This window comes from Eleutherodactylus coqui, chromosome 8 (assembly GCF_035609145.1).
Source record: "Eleutherodactylus coqui strain aEleCoq1 chromosome 8, aEleCoq1.hap1, whole genome shotgun sequence".
In the NCBI taxonomy this organism is placed as follows: Eukaryota; Metazoa; Chordata; class Amphibia; order Anura; family Eleutherodactylidae; genus Eleutherodactylus; species Eleutherodactylus coqui.
In genome coordinates, this window is record NC_089844.1 from 31,549,832 (window position 1) to 31,568,775 (window position 18,944).

Sequence of the window (18,944 nt, forward strand, 5' to 3'; positions counted from 1 at the left end):
TCTTCAACGCTGCGCTTTGACAACGTTGCATGTTCTATCTTTGGGCGTTTTCAGCCCTGCGTCGCCCATTGAAATGAATGGGCAGTGGTTTCAGCACTGCTGAAAATGAGGCAAAACTTGGTGCCACGTCTTTGGCAGCGTTAACCACACACCGATTTTCAGGGGAAGGGCTTGCAATAAGCCATACCCCGAAAATCAGTCCTAGCTACACTAGATAGAAGGAAAAAAAAAAACAATACTCACTCACCTAGCTGCTGTCGTCCGGGTCGCAGACGCTGCTCCCTGCCGCTGCTCTGGGCTTCCCCTGCACTGACAGTCTATTGTCGTAGACCAGGTTTGAGAACCCCGCCTCCAGCAATAGATTGCTGTGATTGGTTCTTGGCACAGGCTTGATGCCCTATCACAGCCCTTCATTGACTATCTCAGCCAATCAGAGCTGGCAAGCTCTGATTGGCTGAGGCAATCATAAAGAATGCCAGCGCCAATATCTCGGTTGCCCGTGTGAAAGAGGCCTGCCTTAAAGGGATAGTCTAAGGTTTTTTTTTATTTTTTACGAAGCCATGTTCCCCATGCAACAACATAACAAACAGTCATATACTTACCTCTCCCGGGATCTCCTGCACCGACGCTCAGTCTTCCATGCCTGGTGTTTGTTTACAGGCTGAAGTCAGTCTGTATACAGGGCGTCATGTGCTGCTACGACAAATAACAAAACTCGATCGAGCATGGAGCTGTGTTATTGGCTGCAACAGCCAGGGATGTCCCGTAAAAAGGCTATTGTAGCTAGGGGTGCCTCCTTTTACACAAAAAAAAAAAAAAATGGCGAAGGTTTTTAAAAAAAGGGGGGGGGGGATTTTGTGGGTGTCGTTTCACAAGAGGAATTCTTTCCCATTGAGATCTAGGACTTAATATCTTGTGGAGAAGGTACACAAATAAATAACTGTGTGTACCAGGATAATTTTACCTTTGCTGTCACACGAGTTGAAACCTTAAGTGGTGCCACCTGAACTCTGCAGGTGCGGAATTAGCCCCCAATATGCACCAAAATCTGCTGCCTCTGGGTGGATTTGATGCAGAACTGAAATTTTCTGGCATAAGTTATAGTAAACCTGCTGGATCACAGGTGGCCATGGCCCAAAAGTGGCATGAAAAGTTAAACGTCATGTGACCCGCACCAAAGTTTGTGGGGTTTTTCTATACAACAAAATGGCGCAAAACTGTTGCTAAATCTGCCCCATTATACTGATCCAGAAGCGATATCTACAGCTGGTTGAAAGGTGGATCACACCTAAAACGTATCAATAAGGAACTGTTCACAACATGCTGAGACACCCACTGATTTTGCAGAAAGAAGGACTGCAGGAGTTTGTAGAAGCCCTGAGGCACTCAGGCATTGTTCAAGAGCTTCACCCCTGGACAGCCCCACACACATCCCTCTCTCTGTGTCTAACCCTAGTTGTGCATTTAGCATACATGGTATGTTGGAAAAGACATCTTAGGGGAAATTCCCAAACATCTGCAAAACGTATTAGAACTTTTAGTTTAATTTTCCTTTTGATGAATTAATAATATCTACAGTTGATATTGTCCACTGCTGGAGATCGTGGTGATTGTGATACATCACTTACCAACAAGAAAAGCAGCTTTTCCTTGTTTTGCTCCGGCTTTCTGATTTGCTTTCCTGGCTGGTGAAGCTTGTGCTTTCTCAGCTTTTTGGACCTTTTCACTCTTTTCTTTCTTCTTTCCCTTCCCTTTTGTAGTCTCTTTGGTCTACACACAAGTAACATTAAAGCAATGGTAAAATGATGAGCCTTCCTTGACCTTTGGATACGGCATCGACCCTCACTTCATCTTAAAACAACTCAAACTACAATAAATCTAGAAATAAATTCACACAATACTTTATTTTGGGTGTCAAAGTTGTCACCGATTTTTTTTGAATCACAACTAAAACAATCGCAAAAGTCAGATGAAGTCCTAGGCCATTGGAATTCATGAATACTACGATCTCTGCAGCTTTCCGGCATGCAGCACCCGTCCAGACTCATGCTCCACCTTTACTTAGTGCTTTGAGGGAGTCTAAATTGTTTGAGTCAAGGAGAGCCAACAGCTGCCCCTTACAGGTATGAGGTGAATAGCAATATATAATTTGGACATTGATGTGGAATCTGAAATAGATCTACAAAATGACTATAAGACGATGCTAAACTGTAAGCACAAAGGCGAAAGGAACTGTTACATTCGTGTGGGCAACTAAGCACCGGGCCCACATGAACGTGATCCTGTGCTGAAGGGAAGATGGCGAGACCCTACCTAATATGCAGAGTGATCGCCTCGATAAAGGTGGCCCCGCCCTGGAACCTCGGTCCTGACTATCCCTCAAGGTTAATACATGGAACCAGAACAGACCGGCACACAGAACACAAATCAAACAGCAACACACTATGGTTAGCATGCACAACCACATAGAACAAGACAGTTCAGTCCTCATGTCTAGCCACCTGCACAGACATAAGGAACATGACACTGTTCACACCATATACACAACACAGGGCTATCCACACCTAATGCCTGGCCACCTGCACAAACACTGGACTAGACCTTGTTCAACCACATAACACATGTACAGGCATGCAAAACCAATAAACCCTAGAGTGAAGGGAAACCAGATTCCTCTTGCAGAGGGGCTGGGGCATATATCTACACCCAGACCCAGGGTATTGGCTGACCATAACCACCACACCCAGCCAGCTCAATTAACCCTCACCTGTGCAGATGTGCTCCTGGAACCCAGAGTACTACAAGTCCCAGAAGCACAACCTAAGGGCGCATTCAGACGACCGTATATCGGCTGTGTTTTCACGCCCAGCCGATATATGGTGTCCCTCTCTGCAGGGGGGGGGGGCTGGAAGAGCCGGGAGCAGTGCTCTGAGCTCCTGCCCCCTCTCTGCCTCCTCTCCTGAGGAGAGGTTGGACAGGGGCGGAGCTAATTCCCAGATCTTAGCCCCACCCCATCCCGCCTCCTCTCATTGCAAATAGTGCAGAGGGGCCGAGAGGGGGTGGAGAGTGGGCAGGAGCTCAGAGCACTGCTCCTGGCTCTTCCAGCCTCCTCCCCCTGCAGACAGAGACGCTGTATATTGGCCGGCGTTAATACCTGGCCAATATCTGGTCATCTGAATTCGCCCTAACAGGAACATAGGTACATATGCTTATATCGGAGACAGTAATTTTGCTGGATAATATGGTACAAGAGTGGATAAGGTGCAAAAAGTAAAGTCAGTGATTTTTTCCATATTTTAAGAGACAAAAGTGATTATTAACATTATTAGCGAATCTAATGCAAGCAATCACTTAAAGGGACTTTATCAGCTACTTTGAGCACTATAAGCTAAGCCTAGGGACTCGGGATAGCGACACGGTGAATCTGGGATCAATGTTTATTTATATGGTGAGAAAAGATCAATGAAAACGAGTGGTGAGAGCCGACCAGATACTGACCACGGTGCTGGTGATTTCCTGCAGAAGTGCCAGCTCTTCTTCTTCTGTTAATTCCCGCTTCTCAATATGGTTGCTTTCTTGATTAATTTCTGTCTGTTGTGGAATGACAGGCAAATTCTCTTCCCTCTCGCTGATTACTTTCTCCACATCTTTAAAACTAAGAACAAATTGGTTTGGAGACTTTGAAGACAGACTGAACAGCATGCAACGGAATTGGCCATGATTAAATAGGCGCGATATTTTAGTCTTCAGCTATGCATTATCCAGCTTCCCTTTATGAAGTATATGAACAGGGACAAGTCTAGAATTACGGGGGTCTTATTGCAACGTTATTTGAGCAGCAACCAAAGAATGGATATTAGTGTCAAACAGCAGCTCTTCTGCATCAAAGATGAACCCATACAGTGGAGCTAGACAACAAAAGGGCACAACTAGTAAGGGTTAATCCAAGCTTTTCAAAGGGGGTTTCTAAATATATTGGTGCCCATGAAAGTAATGGCTAAAGCACATCTCCCGGACCCGCTCATCAACTTTCTACATGTACTAACACATTTGTCCATAGATGGTTTAGGAGTTAGTGATAGTACACCTTGTAATATCCCGACTAGTTTAGAGTGGTTTAGAGGTTAAGACCTAACATCTCTGATGGTCTAGGTTGGTGTAGGGGTTACAGTTGTCCACCTCAGCCCTTGAACTGCTATGGCTGTAGATACTTCCTTGGTATTGAAATTAACCCTAAATAAGATCCCCAAAATACTAGCTCACTTGATTTTATGCTTCACTCCAAGGTCACATGTCTAATTTCCATACAGGGAAGCTCCAATCGTAAAAGGGCAGGTGTCTCTAATAAAATGGTTAATCAGAAGAGAAATGGGATATGGTGTAATACTTAGGACTTATTTACACGAGCATATATCGGCCGGCGTTTTCACGGCTGGCTGATATACACTCCCATCTAAGCAGCTCGCCCATCTGTAGCAGATCTCACCATTTCAATTGAATTCAAATTGAGAGGTTGAAATCTGCTGCGGATCTCCACCAAAATCCATGACAAAATCTGCAGCGAATCAGCTAGGTGTGACCGCAGCCTTAGGGCTGACATGGGCATAATGTGTCTGCATGATATGCAGTGCTAAATGTCCATTGATTTACATTGGGCCATTCAGACCTGTATGACAAAAATGCTTCATGTCCTATTTTGGTGCACGTTACGTAATACGCTCATTATAGGCTATGGGTGTGTACATGATGCAATAAATATGCACATTATACGCGGGTTTGCTGCATATTATGTGCCCCCAAAATACGCATGTAATATGCAGACTACATGCGCCTGTGTGAGTGAGTCTGTGTGCAGTGCAGTCGTCTTCTTCATGCAGTAATACGGGCGCATCGGCGCCCGTGTAACTGAGCCCTAAGACCTTATTTGGAGGACCATAATATGGAACTAATGTGAATCTATGTACCTATTTTCATGGGTGTCCAAATACCCCCATTATAGTACCGTGTTTCCCCAAAAATAAGACAGTGTCTTATATTAATTTTTGTTCAAAAAGGTTTAACTTTTTTACATGTATTGCTGCCTGGACACTATTTAAATGGACTTTTTTAATTAACTGTTAGCAGGGCTTAATTTTGGAGTAGGGTTTATATTTCAAGCATCCTCAAAAAGCCTGAAAAATCATTTTGCATCCTCAAAAATTCTGGAAAATCATGCTATGTCTTATTTTCAGGGAAACAGGGTATATGGAAAGTGATTAAAATATGAATGCATCCATATGTCATCAGTATTTGATCCGCATTTGCCCAACAAATATGATTAAATCCATCAAAAGCCGATGAAGGTTGCAGCTTCATCTGTGGCACATCTGTATCACGTATCCGCATTATGGATGGATTACTATACTGGCCTTATACTGCCGTGTTTCCCCCAAAATAAGACAGTGTCTTATATTAATTTTTCTTCAAAAAGGTTTAACTTTTTTACATGTATAGCTGCCTGGACGCTATTTAAATTGACTTTTTTAAATTAACTGTTAGCAGGGCTTAATTTTGGAGTAGGGCTTATATTTCAAGCTTCCTCAAAAAGCCTGAAAAATCATTTTGCATCCTCAAAAATTCAGGAAAATCGTGCTATGTCTTATTTTCAGGGAAACAGGGTAGTATGTGTTGCTGCTGAACTATTTTGCAATATTTAGCAGATGCAAGAATTTGAAGCCCGGGGATGTAGAAGGGCAGATAGGAATTGTGGATAATGGATAGCACATCTAAGAACAGAGACCTTCCAGGCAGGTTACTCACATTTCTGGAGTTTTCCCACTGGGTTCTGGATTTTGTGTCTTGGTCGTTCTGGAGGTTTTGTATTTTACATTTGGTTGTTTTCCTGAACCTATTAAAGCAAAATCCAGGACAGGTACTGTAAATGTAAGCATGGTCCTCTTTATGCACACTGTACTTTTAACTGATAGGGTAGGCCTCATGTCCGCGGGCGGATTTGATTTGCGGAACCCGCGTGAAAGATCCGCAGCTCAAGCCGCCCATAGGAAAGCATGGAGTGTCCGTACCTCCGTTCACACATGCAGATTCGTTTTGCATATTTTTTGCGCAGAAAAGAAATCGCGGCATAGTCCATTTTAATGCAGATTCCGCGCGGATGGGATCCATTGATTTCTATGGAAGCGAGCGATGCACAATGCATTCGCAATTCAATTACGGATTTGTAGGCAGATACCTCTCTGGTTGCTTGGAGACCAAGCAGGAAGGTGGGGAGGAGTGGGAAGGCAGGCATTTTGGGCTTGCAATTTTTTCCCGGGCGGATGATCTGCGGTGCATCCGCGCTGGAAAAAAAACTGCATCCGAGATCGCTAACAAGCATTTAAAAATAATTTTCACACTGACTTGCAGGTCCTCCGCTGCAGAAATCCACACGTGGACATGAGGTCGTAATCTGAGTTTAGAGAACTGTGGAGAAGCATAAAGGGGTGTTCCCATCTCAGACTCAGGCCGTCTACCAGAATCTGTGATTGTGAAAGGGTCACGGATTGGCTGGCTTCCACCGACTTCAATGGAAGCCGTCCACGTTAAAAAAATGGAGCATGCTGCGATTTTTCCTCTGCTTGCGGAAACCGAAAATGGTTTCCGCAAGTCTGCAGGAAGAATCGATTTCCCATAGCATGCTATGGATAGTATTTGCTGCGGACGCCTGCCACAGATTCCGTCGCTAATATCCGTCCATGAGCAGGAGCCCTTATATGGCATATCCACAAGATGTGGGTCTAACCACTCGGACTCACACCTATACATTCTGGCCTCCCCAGCCTCTGGCCTGGCTGTATGTCTTGGCTGTCTTACTTGGTTTCCGTAACTTCCATTGGAGGGCATGAGTTATGGAAACACTTTAGTTGGCTGTGTTATACGGTTTCCTTAACTCCAATTCCCTTCTCTGTGAGTTCTAGAAACAGTGTAGTTCAGCCGGTTTCAGTAATATCAGTGATCTACTACAGCAAGCATTATCAGGATGGGCAGGTGTCAGGAGACCCCATTCTAGAGATAGGTGTAGGTCCCATAAGTGAAACCTCCATCTATCAAATATGCTAGAAGAGCGGTTTCACACATGGCGGCATCCACATTCTGTAACCAAGTGCAGTACACGGTTATTGAATAGGGTTTCAACCAACATCATTCAATCACAGCAGAAAAATCGGCTGCAGATGTGTGTCACGTTGCAGATCTTTAAACCCTCGGCATGTTCTATTTGGTGCGGATATTTCACAGCAGACTTTATTCATGTTTATGCACCGAATGAAATCCACAGCTGAATCCACAACAAACCCCTGGAGATCTCATAGCTGATTTTGGCGCGGGTTCACAGTCTAAGTGTGGATTCAGACGACCGTATATCGGCTCGGTTTTCAAGCCCAGCCGATATATGTCGTCCTCATCTGCGGGGGGGGGGGGGGGGGATGGAAGAGCCAGGAGCAGGAACTGAGCTCCCACCCCCTCTCTGCCTCCTCTCCGCCCCTCTGCACTATTTGCAATGGGGAGAGGCGGGGTGGGGGCGGGGCTAATTCATGGCACTTAGTCCCGCCTCCTTTCATTGCAAATAGTGCAGAGGGGTGGAGAGGGGGTGGAAGCTCAGTTCCTGATCCTGGCTCTTCCATTCCCCCCCCCCCCCCCCCTGCAGATGAGGACACCGTATATCGGCTCGGCGTGAAAACCGAGCTGATATACTGTTGTCTGAATCCAGCCTGAATTTTATGCTGTGAGAAACTAACCTTAAAGGGGTTTTCTGAGTTATTTATTTTATATACCTTTGGGTCTCCCATGGCCAAAATTATATAAAATATATTCACTGCGGCTGTGGCAGGTGACATCATCTGACCAGAAGGCCCAGTGACGTCCTGTAAACCTGTCATGTGGACTTCTAAGGTCCAATAACTTGAAAAACCCCTTTATGTCCCGTTAAATTCATAATGGCTGCCTTACCATTCAGTCTCCTGACATATTTGCAGTGTTAGGGCTTATTCACACGGGCGTATAACGTATTTTCACACACGTCTGCGCATATTACTGTACTTTTTGCCCAAACATAGCCAGTTCACACGGGCGCATGACACACCCTTTCCGTGGAATAAAAGGCTAATTAGCCTAATGAGGTCCAGATGTGTTCTTTTCCCTGTGTTTCGTGCAGTGTCACAGCCTTCCCCTTGCATATTTGGGCACCTCCCATAGACTTCTATGGGGCTTTTGCTGTGCAAAAGGCAGGAAAACAGAACAGGTCCTATTTTTTGCACGTGCATGAAACATGTTAATGAGAATATACCCATTAAAATCAAGTTCTAACCTCTGTGTTGAGTTTGTATGTAAATACGCAGTTTTCCCGTGTATTTACACATGCCTGTTGCTTTCAATGGGCTATTACGGTGCATAATACACACCAAAATTGGATATGCTACTTTTTTCACAATTGCGAAAGTCGCATAAAAATTACTCCGCTGTGAAAAAACACATTCAAATCAACAGGGTCTATTCACTGTGTATTACTCGCGTAAAAATGTGTGCGTAATACTCTGCATATTCACGCTTGTGTGAATGAGCCCTAAAGTCGCTGGATCGGTTGTCGGACGCTTATACATCCGATAGTTGTAAGGGGCCTTAAGAATTTCAAGACACACATGGTAGAAATGCAATTTTAGCATATGCTGAAAACTTGTTTGAGGACTTTGATCCCGCTAAGAAGCTAAAGGAAGAATTTCATATAACTCTATACTAAAATGTTGAAATGGAATACATGGCGAATAATATTATCGGAATAGTAGGAGATGATTCCTGCGCTAATTTTAATCAACGACCCACAAATATCCATACCTGTTATGACTTGTACAGACTGATCCTGACCAGCAGAGGGAGCTGAAGGATCACTGTCTGTACTTTCTTGTAAGCGGCTTGTGTCCAGTCCAGGAGATGCGCCTTCGTGACCTGATTGTGTCTCCGATGGTTTTGGTCTGATGTTTGTGGCATCTGGATAGACATGCAGGGCAGAAATATGAAATGCTGGAAATGGTTTTCTTACCCTGATAAAAAGTTGTTGTGATTTACATTTTAGCCGGGTTTTCTATTTTCAGAATGAAATGTATATTTTCCATATAAATATACATAATAAACTGAAGATGAGCAGAAGCTGAAATGTTCTTTATAGTTCTGATGTTTAAGTGGTAAGGCCGCTTTCACACGGGCAACAAAATCGCGCAATTTTGTCCCGATAAGACAGCGCTACAAATCGCACGTATGTATAGCGCATGCTTTCCAATGCGCTCCTTCACATTAGCGCTGTTTTTTAGGCTGCTGCATTGTGAGAAATAAAAAAAAAAAGCGCCATGCTCTATACTGCCCCGATTTGCGATGCTTTGTAGCCCATGTTTCCCTATGGAGCCATCCTTGATATTACATGAAAACACATTTTTCATGCGGTGCAATACAACTTTTACATTAGGAAGTCCTAGAGTTTCTGCACTAAAATAACCCCTAGCTGCATAAAAGAAAAACAATACATTACCTAACAGGCGCTGTCCGCTCCGTTGCACTACTCCTTCGCAGCTCTGGCACTGGTTTGTAGTCTACAGCCAGCGCTTCCTGGTCAGGTGTTTTAAAAACTCCGCCTCCAGGAAGTGCTGGCTCTGATTGGTTCTCGAGCACCATGGCTCAGCCAATCACTGCAGCGCTCAATGAACCAATCACAGCCATTCAATGAGATTCAAGTCACGTTTCGCAGCCCGATATCGCGCTCCCCTGTGTGTAGGTAGCCTCCATGAATGGCTTGTGACACCTGCAAGAACTTCAGACTGGGGGCGATGAAGCTGGGGCTCATTTAAGAGGGAAGTCCTGTTTTTTTTCTTTGTTTTAGCCACTTTTTTGCCAATTTATTTCTTTATGATGGAAAAATTACTTAAAAGGAACACTAACACTCAAATAAAGATATGTAATTATATCTTTCTCCTGATTGATACTATTCTGTCTCAAATTACAATCCGACCATTGAATAAATACGGCTGTATTTTCCCAGAAGTGATGAAAATCCACAGCAAAGCTGCAATGTATCTGTATACTGCAGATCTAAATATATACAGTTAGTAAAGCCCATTGACGTGTATTGTATGTTGTTGCAGATACTGGATGCAAACATCACACCAAAAGCCACGAATAAATCTGCATAGTCCTAGTAGCACTATTTAATATTAAGGCCCAAAGGTCCATCCGTGTGTGTCTCCTGTGTGGGAGATCCGCACCTCTTGCCGCCCATAGGGATGTATTAGCATCCGCACGGCAAGTAAAAGCTTGCGGATGTGACTTTTTTTCCCCCTGTGTATGGACTGCACGTGCGGGAAGAAATTGCAGCATGCTGCATTTGCCTGCGGAACCTGCAGGGACAGCTTTAATTGAAGTCAATGGAAGCCGTCCCCACCATGGCACACCCACAACTGTCGTTGTGGACGTGCTGGGGATCCACGGGAAAGCAGGAGATTAAAAAAAAGAAGAAGAAAGCACAGCATGCTCGCTGGATGTGTCGCCCGATGCTCCCAGGCGCATCCGCCGTGCTGAAGAAAGAAGATCCGGCCGGCTCGGAGGAGACCCGCGCTGGATTCGGAGAGGTAAGAAACTGTCGTTTCCTATCCATGTCCGCGGGCACACATGGATACCGCTGCGGGATTCAGCAATGGAATCCATGTGTGCAAGTGGACATGAGGCCTAAAACCGGATGTCTTAAATAGTGATCCGAGCTGCTGACTGTCTGGACCCAGGAAAAATCTCCCTCCTAATAGGGGTCTTTTCAGTGACAAACTTGGGGCCCCCAGAGAAATTATTCTGAGGAGCCCCCCCCCCCCCCCCCCCCCACACACACACACCACTGTCTCAAAATTCATACATGTCACTTTTTTTTTTAATCATGAACATTTTTGGCATCATTGCACACACTTGGCAGATAGCCAACAAGTCCAAATAGGTGAATTGGGAATATATCCATGTCTTCTGATGGCTTCTGGGGCCCATTACTATGTCAAAGCCTGTTGCCTGGATGGTTCCAGACCTCTATCCTTCATATCTATGTCACAGAGCAGAATTTAATTTTTTAAAGAAAAAAAAACCCCAAAAAGCCATAGTTATGAATCTTCACCTGAGGAAGGTTGCTGGTTCTCTTTTTGTATCTGTTGGTCTGTTTCTTGTCCATTTTTTCTCTGTTGGTCTGTTCCATGCACACTGATCTGTTGGTCTGTTCCATGCACGTTTTTTTCCTCTTGGTCTAATTTCTGTTCATTTTTGTTCTGCAATCAAATATAAAATAGATGCAGGTGGGAATTATTACAACCAATCATTGAGTGGAAATGGGTAGATAGCCAATCCCAAGAATGAAAACAGTTCTAGGCAGTCTAGACAGTACTCTGAACTAAATACATCCACAGCATCTCTCTTAGTAGTTTGCTACATTGTTTCATTCTTTATTTCAGGATGCCTATCCACTTCCACTTCTCAGTTGAGAGTAAGGCCGCCTGCACACGGGCGTAAATCCCACGGCGGGATTTCCGCCGCTCAAAGCCTGGATAGGAGTGCATTACAATACGCACTCCTATGCAGACGGCCGCAGTTTGGCCGCGCGAAATCTCGTGCAGCAAACAAACCGCGGCATGTCCTATTTTTGTGCGGGGCTCGCAGAGCCTTGCACAGAAACGTCACTCACCCGGACGCCGGCTCCGGTCTGCGCATGCGCCGGCTGCCCGGCAGCCGGCACATGAAAGGGCCGGGGCCGCTGGGCGCGGGTGAGTACGCGCTTGTCTCTGCAGGCGCTCGGGTCGGGTCTCGTGGCGAGAATTCTCGCTGCCGGATCTGACCCGCTTGTCTGCAGGCGGCCTAAGGCTACATACAATACTATCAGCGCTGCCCGCAGAGAACACAGCATGCCGTCCCTCTTATTGGGCACAACTGCTTTTATGCTGAGCTGCACTCAGCAATGGACGAAAAGCGCACAGTAAGTGCACAATGGGCACACATTTACATGCAACAGCTATCGCTCAAAGACTGGATTCACACGAACGTATATTGGCTCAGTTTTCACGCCGAGCCGATATACGTCGTCCTCATGTGCAGGGGAGGGGGGATGGAAGAGCCAGGAGCAGGAACTGAGCTCCCGCCCCCTCTCTACCCCTCTGCACTATTTGCAATGGGGAGAGGCGGAACGGGGTGTGGCTAATTTTTTTTTTAACCTTAGCCCCGCCCCAGTTCCGCCTCCTTTCATTGCAAATAGTGCAGTGGGGCGGAGAGTAGGCAGAGAGGGGGCGGAAGCTCAGTTTCTGCTCCTGGCTCTTCCATCCTCCCCCCCTTGCAGATGAGGACGACGTATATCGGCTCAGTGTGAAAACCGAGCCGATTTACGTTCGTGGGAATGCAGCCTTAAGCTGTGTTTTGGACGAATTGTGAGCGATAATCATTGAGTGTAAATCAACTTTAAGACTAGCTATGCTGAGACTCACTGCTCTGCAATTAAACAAGAGTGTGCTCATTTACTGACGGCAAACTAATACACGTTGAACGTCTGTTTGGCAGGTGGCACATCAATTTGTTTGTTCGGCACATGACATAATTTGCATAGCCCATGGTAGTCTAATGGCTGCCAAGCTATTATAGGAGCACTACAATATCTCGGTAGTGCGCCACACCAGTTAAACTGATGCTGATGAAATTGGTGAGGAATTAATACCTTAAGTATATGAGAAAGCCGCATAGGCTTTTCCCTTTATACAGTAATTAAACCCTAATTATTTAAAACTGGAAAGCCCCTTTAAATTATCTTTAGGCTGTTAATACACGAGCGCCGTTAACACTTGTGCAATAGTGCTTACTGCCAAGCAGCACCTGTACTTGCAAGTGCAGCCCAACAGTCATCAAGAAAACACATACGCTAGTGAGAGCCGCGGGCGCAGCGTTAAGCGCCTTGATTAGTTGTTAACCCAGGGGTTTGGATGAAGTTAGATTTCATCCCAAGCAATAAACCCAAATCAGCGCCTAGCCAAACTAAGGATATATTCAGACAGGGGTCATGTTGCTTTTTCTTTTCTCATTAAGTCTACCACAAAATTTAGCGTTTTGCAACAATTTGGCAAAGAAAGTGCAAATACTGCAGTTTCGTGGAAGGCGCTGTAAAACCCACAACATGACCACTGTGTCAGAATATGCCATAACTGCCGGTATAACACGGACCGTTACCTATCTTCAACTCAAATCTGTCAGTGTTGAATCTTTACCCTTAGTCATAACTGAACAATACAATAAATTTGGCACATGGACTGCAGGATCTCAGAGGGGTGGTGGATTGCCACCGGCTGGTAATGGCCCATAAAAAACAATTGCCAGCTGCCAGCTGGCTGTGCAGCAACCTGACAAGCATTTCACTCACCCAGCCTGCACCCCTGACCAATTCACCCTGGTGTCTGTGTTTGTGCATGCAGCGCAGATGCCGGGGGACGGGGGTAAGGGGAGAGGTGAGGGGGTACAGCAGCGGCGGCCACCTCCAGATCAGAGCTGCAGGCTGCGTAATTGATTTGCTTGTTGGGTGGCTGCCTGCCCGGAGGGCAATAGGGGGGACACTATTACTACTAGGACTACTAGTGGGGTCACTATTATTACTTGGGCCACTATGAAGGTCATTATTACTACTGACACCACAAATGTCACTATTAATACTGGGACCACTAAGGGGACAGTATTACTACTGGTGCCATTTTGGGGGTCACTATTATTACTGGGGGCACTGTGAGAGTGACTATTACTGCTTGGGCTACTATGGGGGTCACTATTCTTACTGAGAACAACATGGGAGTCACTATTACTACTGTGGCCAATATGGGGTAACTATTACTACTGGGGCCACTATGGAGGTCATTATTACTACTCAATCCACTATGGCGGTCACTTTGAATACTGGGATCACTAAGGGGGACACTTTTAATACTGGGACCACTAAAGGGGACACTATTACTACTAGGGCTCCTAAAGGAAGCACTTACTATCGGGACCACTAAAGGGGTCACTGTTACTACTGAGGCCACTATGGAGGTCATTATTGCTACTGGAGCCATTAAGGGCGCTATTAGTATTGGGGCCACTAAGAGGAACACTCACTATCGGGGCCACTACTTGTCACCTCAGACAAGTCTTAATAGTTCAAATATGTGTTGGGTATCTTGTGTATGGGCGCTTTTAATGCCTGTAAAATTAGTGCTTCTTTTTATTGAGGTTGGGGTGGGGGTGGCATAGATGAACTCTTAAAGGGGTTTTAAAGGGAAATATAATTGATGACCTATCATCAGGATTGGTCATCAAGAATTGATTGGCTGGGGACCATTGCTTTGGACGATCAGCTGATCATGCGCCTGCTGTCAGCGCGGCTACAAACCGGGCTATAGAGCGGAAGCTGCTACTCTGACCCCTGAGGATAGGTCATCAATAGTACTAACTTTTCAGATAACTTATGTTCATGTAATAGCCTGTGAGTGTCTCATCAGTCTGTTTTCATTAAAAATATTGTTGTTTTACCACTGTAAATCAAGTTTGAAGTTACTGCCACTAGGGGTCTCCCTTCCCTCTGTAATCTACTGCCTTTTGTTAAGTATTGAGCTGCTGTAGTTACTGGGACATTTACTTAAGGTGCACCTTAGTGATTATTGGCCAAGGATAAAAAAAAAAAATCACTGAACTATTCGAATTTGAACAATACTCGTTCGGTGTAAACTCGGGCAACAATTGAATGATGAACTAATTCATTCACTTATCATTCATTTCATGAGAGCGTAAAAATCATTGTTGGCTTGTTCGCCAATCGTTCAGTTTAAATGCCAATCGTTTAGCCATTCTCATTCACTTATATAGCAAACTGAATGACTGAACGACCCGGTTAAAAAATATCACCGTTTGCATATTCGCTCGGGCGAACAATTTCTTGCCATCTATAAAAGTCCACTTAGTTGTGGTGGAGGGGCTATTTTTACTGGCTGCTCCCCCCTGTGCACCCACAGATTCTGCCTCCCAGCTGATTGGACCAGTGCGTCCTCTCTGCTAATTGGAGCAGTGAGGAGAGGGCTGAATGGAGAGCTGATCACGCAATTGCACTGCCAATTCATTCACTTTCATGGGGACTGCAGAGATAGTCAAGCAGCACCTGCTCATCTATTTCCATCAGCCCCATTGAAATGAATGGAGTGCTTTTACCACGCATGTTTGGCCAGTGCTCCATTCACAGTGATGTCACTGCAGGGGAAAAAGTAACCCCCACGGTCACAGACAGAAAGGGGCACAGCAGTCCAGATCAGCGAGGGTCTCAGTGGAGAGATCCTCACTGATCAACAAATTATGCCCTATCCTGTAGATAGGGGATAACTTGCAATTGTGGTACAACCCCTTAAACAAAGCACAGTGTTTCCTTGAAAGTAAGACCCACCCGTAAAATAATCCCTACCCTTATTCTCAAAATGGGGAGTGGAAAGAGGGCTTGAAATATAAGCCCTACCCTGAAAATAATCTCCATCCACACTACGTGAAAAAAAAACAATACTTACCTAGCAGGCGCTGTTTGAGTCCCTCCAGCTGGTCTCCACAGTTACGGGCAGGCTGGCTTGCAGTTCTCAGCGCCGACACAACATCACTTGCTGGTAACGGGGTTTGTAAATCCTGCCTCCAGAAAGCGATTGCTCTGATTGGCTGACCCGCAGCGCTCGAGAACCAATCAGAGCCAGTGCTGGATGAACTAATTTCAGCCATGCAAAATAATATAAGACAGGGTCTTATTTTTGGGGAAACATGGTAAGACTGGATATAGAACCAATGTATTCATCTCTATATCTACCTTGGGTGTGCAAATGTTTTGCTGTTTGAAACGTACCTGCATGTTTTGGTCAGATTTAGCACCTTCTTCAATGTCTTGATCCTGAAAATCATCAGTACTTGTACTGGAGGCTTCATCACCATTTTCAGCATAAATGTCTTCAGAATAGGATTTGTCTTCCTGTTGTCATACAGAAAAGTACAATACATTGGTACACAAAGCAGGTTTCTTTGCTCTGTTCTGATGGGATCTGATCCCCAAATCTACAGTTTCTGAATGGAGTTGGGGTATAGCTATCATAATATGGCTGTTAAGAAGTTGTCAAATAAAAAATAAACCCTTTTGATATGCCCTACTGATAAGGTTGGGACATCGAAAACCGATACATCGATATATGGCTAATGCTTTGGCGATACTTTTCATCGATATTGTTATGTCCGATATATCGGTAACATCAATAGTTTAAGGCGATATAATACCGTTTTTTGTAAAGAAGAACCATGTCTTGTGGTCCGGTGACCATATGTTCCTTCTTTACATTCTGCCCCTTCCTTTGTGTTGGCACAGGATGTAGTTCTGCTGTAGGCGCTAATGAACTTATAAACAAGTTCTAGAAACTTTTGGAAAGTGTGAGGTGACTTTGTCCCCAATAAGGTTAGCTCCAGGCAAAACGACTCTCAGAAAAGTGGTGTCTTCGGCCCCTTTTCCACATGTGTTTGTTCATCTCGTTGGGGTGCAGGCTCTGAACGCTTGTGTCTAACGCGATGGCTGTGGGCAATGCTTTCTAAATGAAAGCATTTCCACATGCAGATGGAGGGCTGCGCTGAACGCACAAAGTTCGTGCCCAGAAAAGGAGACGTGACATGTCGTGTGTTCAGCGTCTAATGCAAACTCAGTGCCCATAGAAAAGATAGGAGACCCATCTAACTGCGTTCGCATTACCAGGCCCTGCATTGTTTACAAGTTGCCATGGAGACCGTTGGTCCCTCAGCGGCAACTTGAAAAAATGCAGGGCACGCAGCCCCACAAACACACAGAGATCACGCTCACAGCCCGTCAGGTCCAGCGCCATCTTCTGGTATCCTTGTAGCCGGCAGGACCTTGTTTCAGTGTGTTTGTTGGCTCATTAGATAACAATTATTGGAGCCAATGATAAAAAACGTCTTTTCATATACCTGATTTTATTATATGTTTCATCTGTAATTTTATATTTTCATTTGTAACTTTAATATATTTTCATGTTATTAATAGTTAGAAGTTAATACTAAATTCAACAGTTTAAAGTTTTTAAAGAAAACTATAATTATTTTTGTTGATTGTTGCTTTATTAACCCTCGACCGGTTTTATTTTTATACAGCATTTTAAAAAGTCGATATATCAAAAATATCGATAGTTTTCAACCAATATTTTACAATAATCGATAGTATCGACTATCGCTGAACAAACTATCGACTATCGATATTTTTGTGTCGATGTCCCAACCCTACCTACTGATAGAGTGGAATATTCTTCCTCTATTAGCCGGAGCAGAGAGCTACTATAAAGCATGGCTGGAGTGCCGAAGGACTAGGTGCGACTTAGGTTAAAGGTTCATCCAGTCGTCTAAATAAGCACCTTTTAGACCCTGGAGTGACTAAATAGCAAGAGGCAGGAAATAAGGGAAGGAATCTCAGGTATTGAGGTATACAAGCAGGGACTTTTGTGGATTCACAAATAAGGAAACGTCTTAAAGATTTAATGTATGATGCTAAATTGAATGAGCGTGGACTAGCTGTATGGAGTTAGGTGAATGTGTTCACTAATGCTTTCTCACTATTCAGTACTGCTGGGATCCTACAATGCCTTGTAAAGCTGCTACTTTGTACTTCTGCTTACTGCATTTAACTGAATTAGATTCATTTTGTACTTTGTTGTTTTACAATTTTAAAAGGAACCAAAGTGATTTATAACTTTTATTCCGCCATACACATTTCTGTAATGTTACACTTGTCATTAAAGAAGACTTCTCATTCTCTATATACAGAATATGCCACTCCCAAGGACTGCAATGGAAATTTTGGTGCAGATTTGGCGTGCAGAATTTACTCACTGCATGGCAACAAATGAATTGTGCGGTCAAAATTAGCGCCATTTCTGCAACAAAGAGAGCATCATGCGGATTTCAAAGTCTCCCGCTCTCTCTGACTATTTTCTGCTGCAGGCTTTTTCTGCTGTAAGTGATTGGTTTTTGCAAAATTCTTTGAAGAAATTCATATCCATGAAAAAACATATCTATGATGCGTGTACCTACCCTTAAAGGGGAAAGGGGTATTTTCGTCTGAAACAATTATGGCATATTAACAAGGAGATCCTAATGTCTAAGATATGGGGGTCCACTTCTGGAACTCCAAACCTTACAGAAAATGGTGGTCCCCAACTCTCTACTATAAAGAGACTAGGTGGCCGCATATCTATACTTTAGCATCTGGAAGTTACAAAAGCAACTGTTTCACAACTCGCATATACTACAGTGAAGACATTCAGGTGATATGCCATAAATGCCTCATATGGGACTAGTACTTTAAAGAAGCAATTCGAATAAAACTGATGCAATGATCCTCCCACGATTAACTCCTGACACTGGCATCAAAAACAACATTATATCCTCCACAAAACAGAATGCAAAAATGTACGCTAATATATGAGATACACTATATGGACAAAGGTAATTGGACACTGCGGAAAATCAGCAAATATGCAAATACTGAGTTTGCCAAACAGTATGCTGGGAAGGGCATGGGTAAGATAACAAGCTTCCAGTTATGTAATAACTATTCATTCATCCGATCGAGCCCTTGTGGGACAGACTAGAGCGACGGGTACGACACCGCCATCCGTGCCCATCCTCACAACAATCTCTTCTCACAGCCTTGCATGAGGAGTGGCGAGCTATTCCTGCCCGACTTACAGAGAACTTGTGGAAAGTATGCCTTGATGTGTTGCCGCTGTAATACAAGCAAAAGGAGGGCCGACACCTTACTAAATAGAATCATAATAGAACTTTTTCTGAAAAACATGCAGTGTCCAAATACTTTT

General features: G+C 44.4%; 1 protein-coding gene across 3 annotated transcripts in view; it reads right to left on the bottom strand.

Annotated features, from left to right (window-relative positions):
• KIAA2012 (KIAA2012 ortholog) overlaps window positions 1-18,944 on the bottom strand; it is a 159,486-nt gene that overhangs the window by 9,099 nt on the left and 131,443 nt on the right. For all 3 annotated transcript variants that reach the window (XM_066575419.1, XM_066575418.1, XM_066575417.1), the window contains 6 exons: window positions 15,926-16,048; window positions 11,171-11,318; window positions 8,866-9,018; window positions 5,800-5,887; window positions 3,499-3,655; window positions 1,629-1,770 (listed from right to left, as the gene is read on the bottom strand). In XM_066575419.1, coding sequence (XP_066431516.1) covers window positions 1,629-1,770; window positions 3,499-3,655; window positions 5,800-5,887; window positions 8,866-9,018; window positions 11,171-11,318; window positions 15,926-16,048 — 811 coding nt within the window. The remainder of the gene's footprint in view (window positions 1-1,628; window positions 1,771-3,498; window positions 3,656-5,799; window positions 5,888-8,865; window positions 9,019-11,170; window positions 11,319-15,925; window positions 16,049-18,944) is intronic.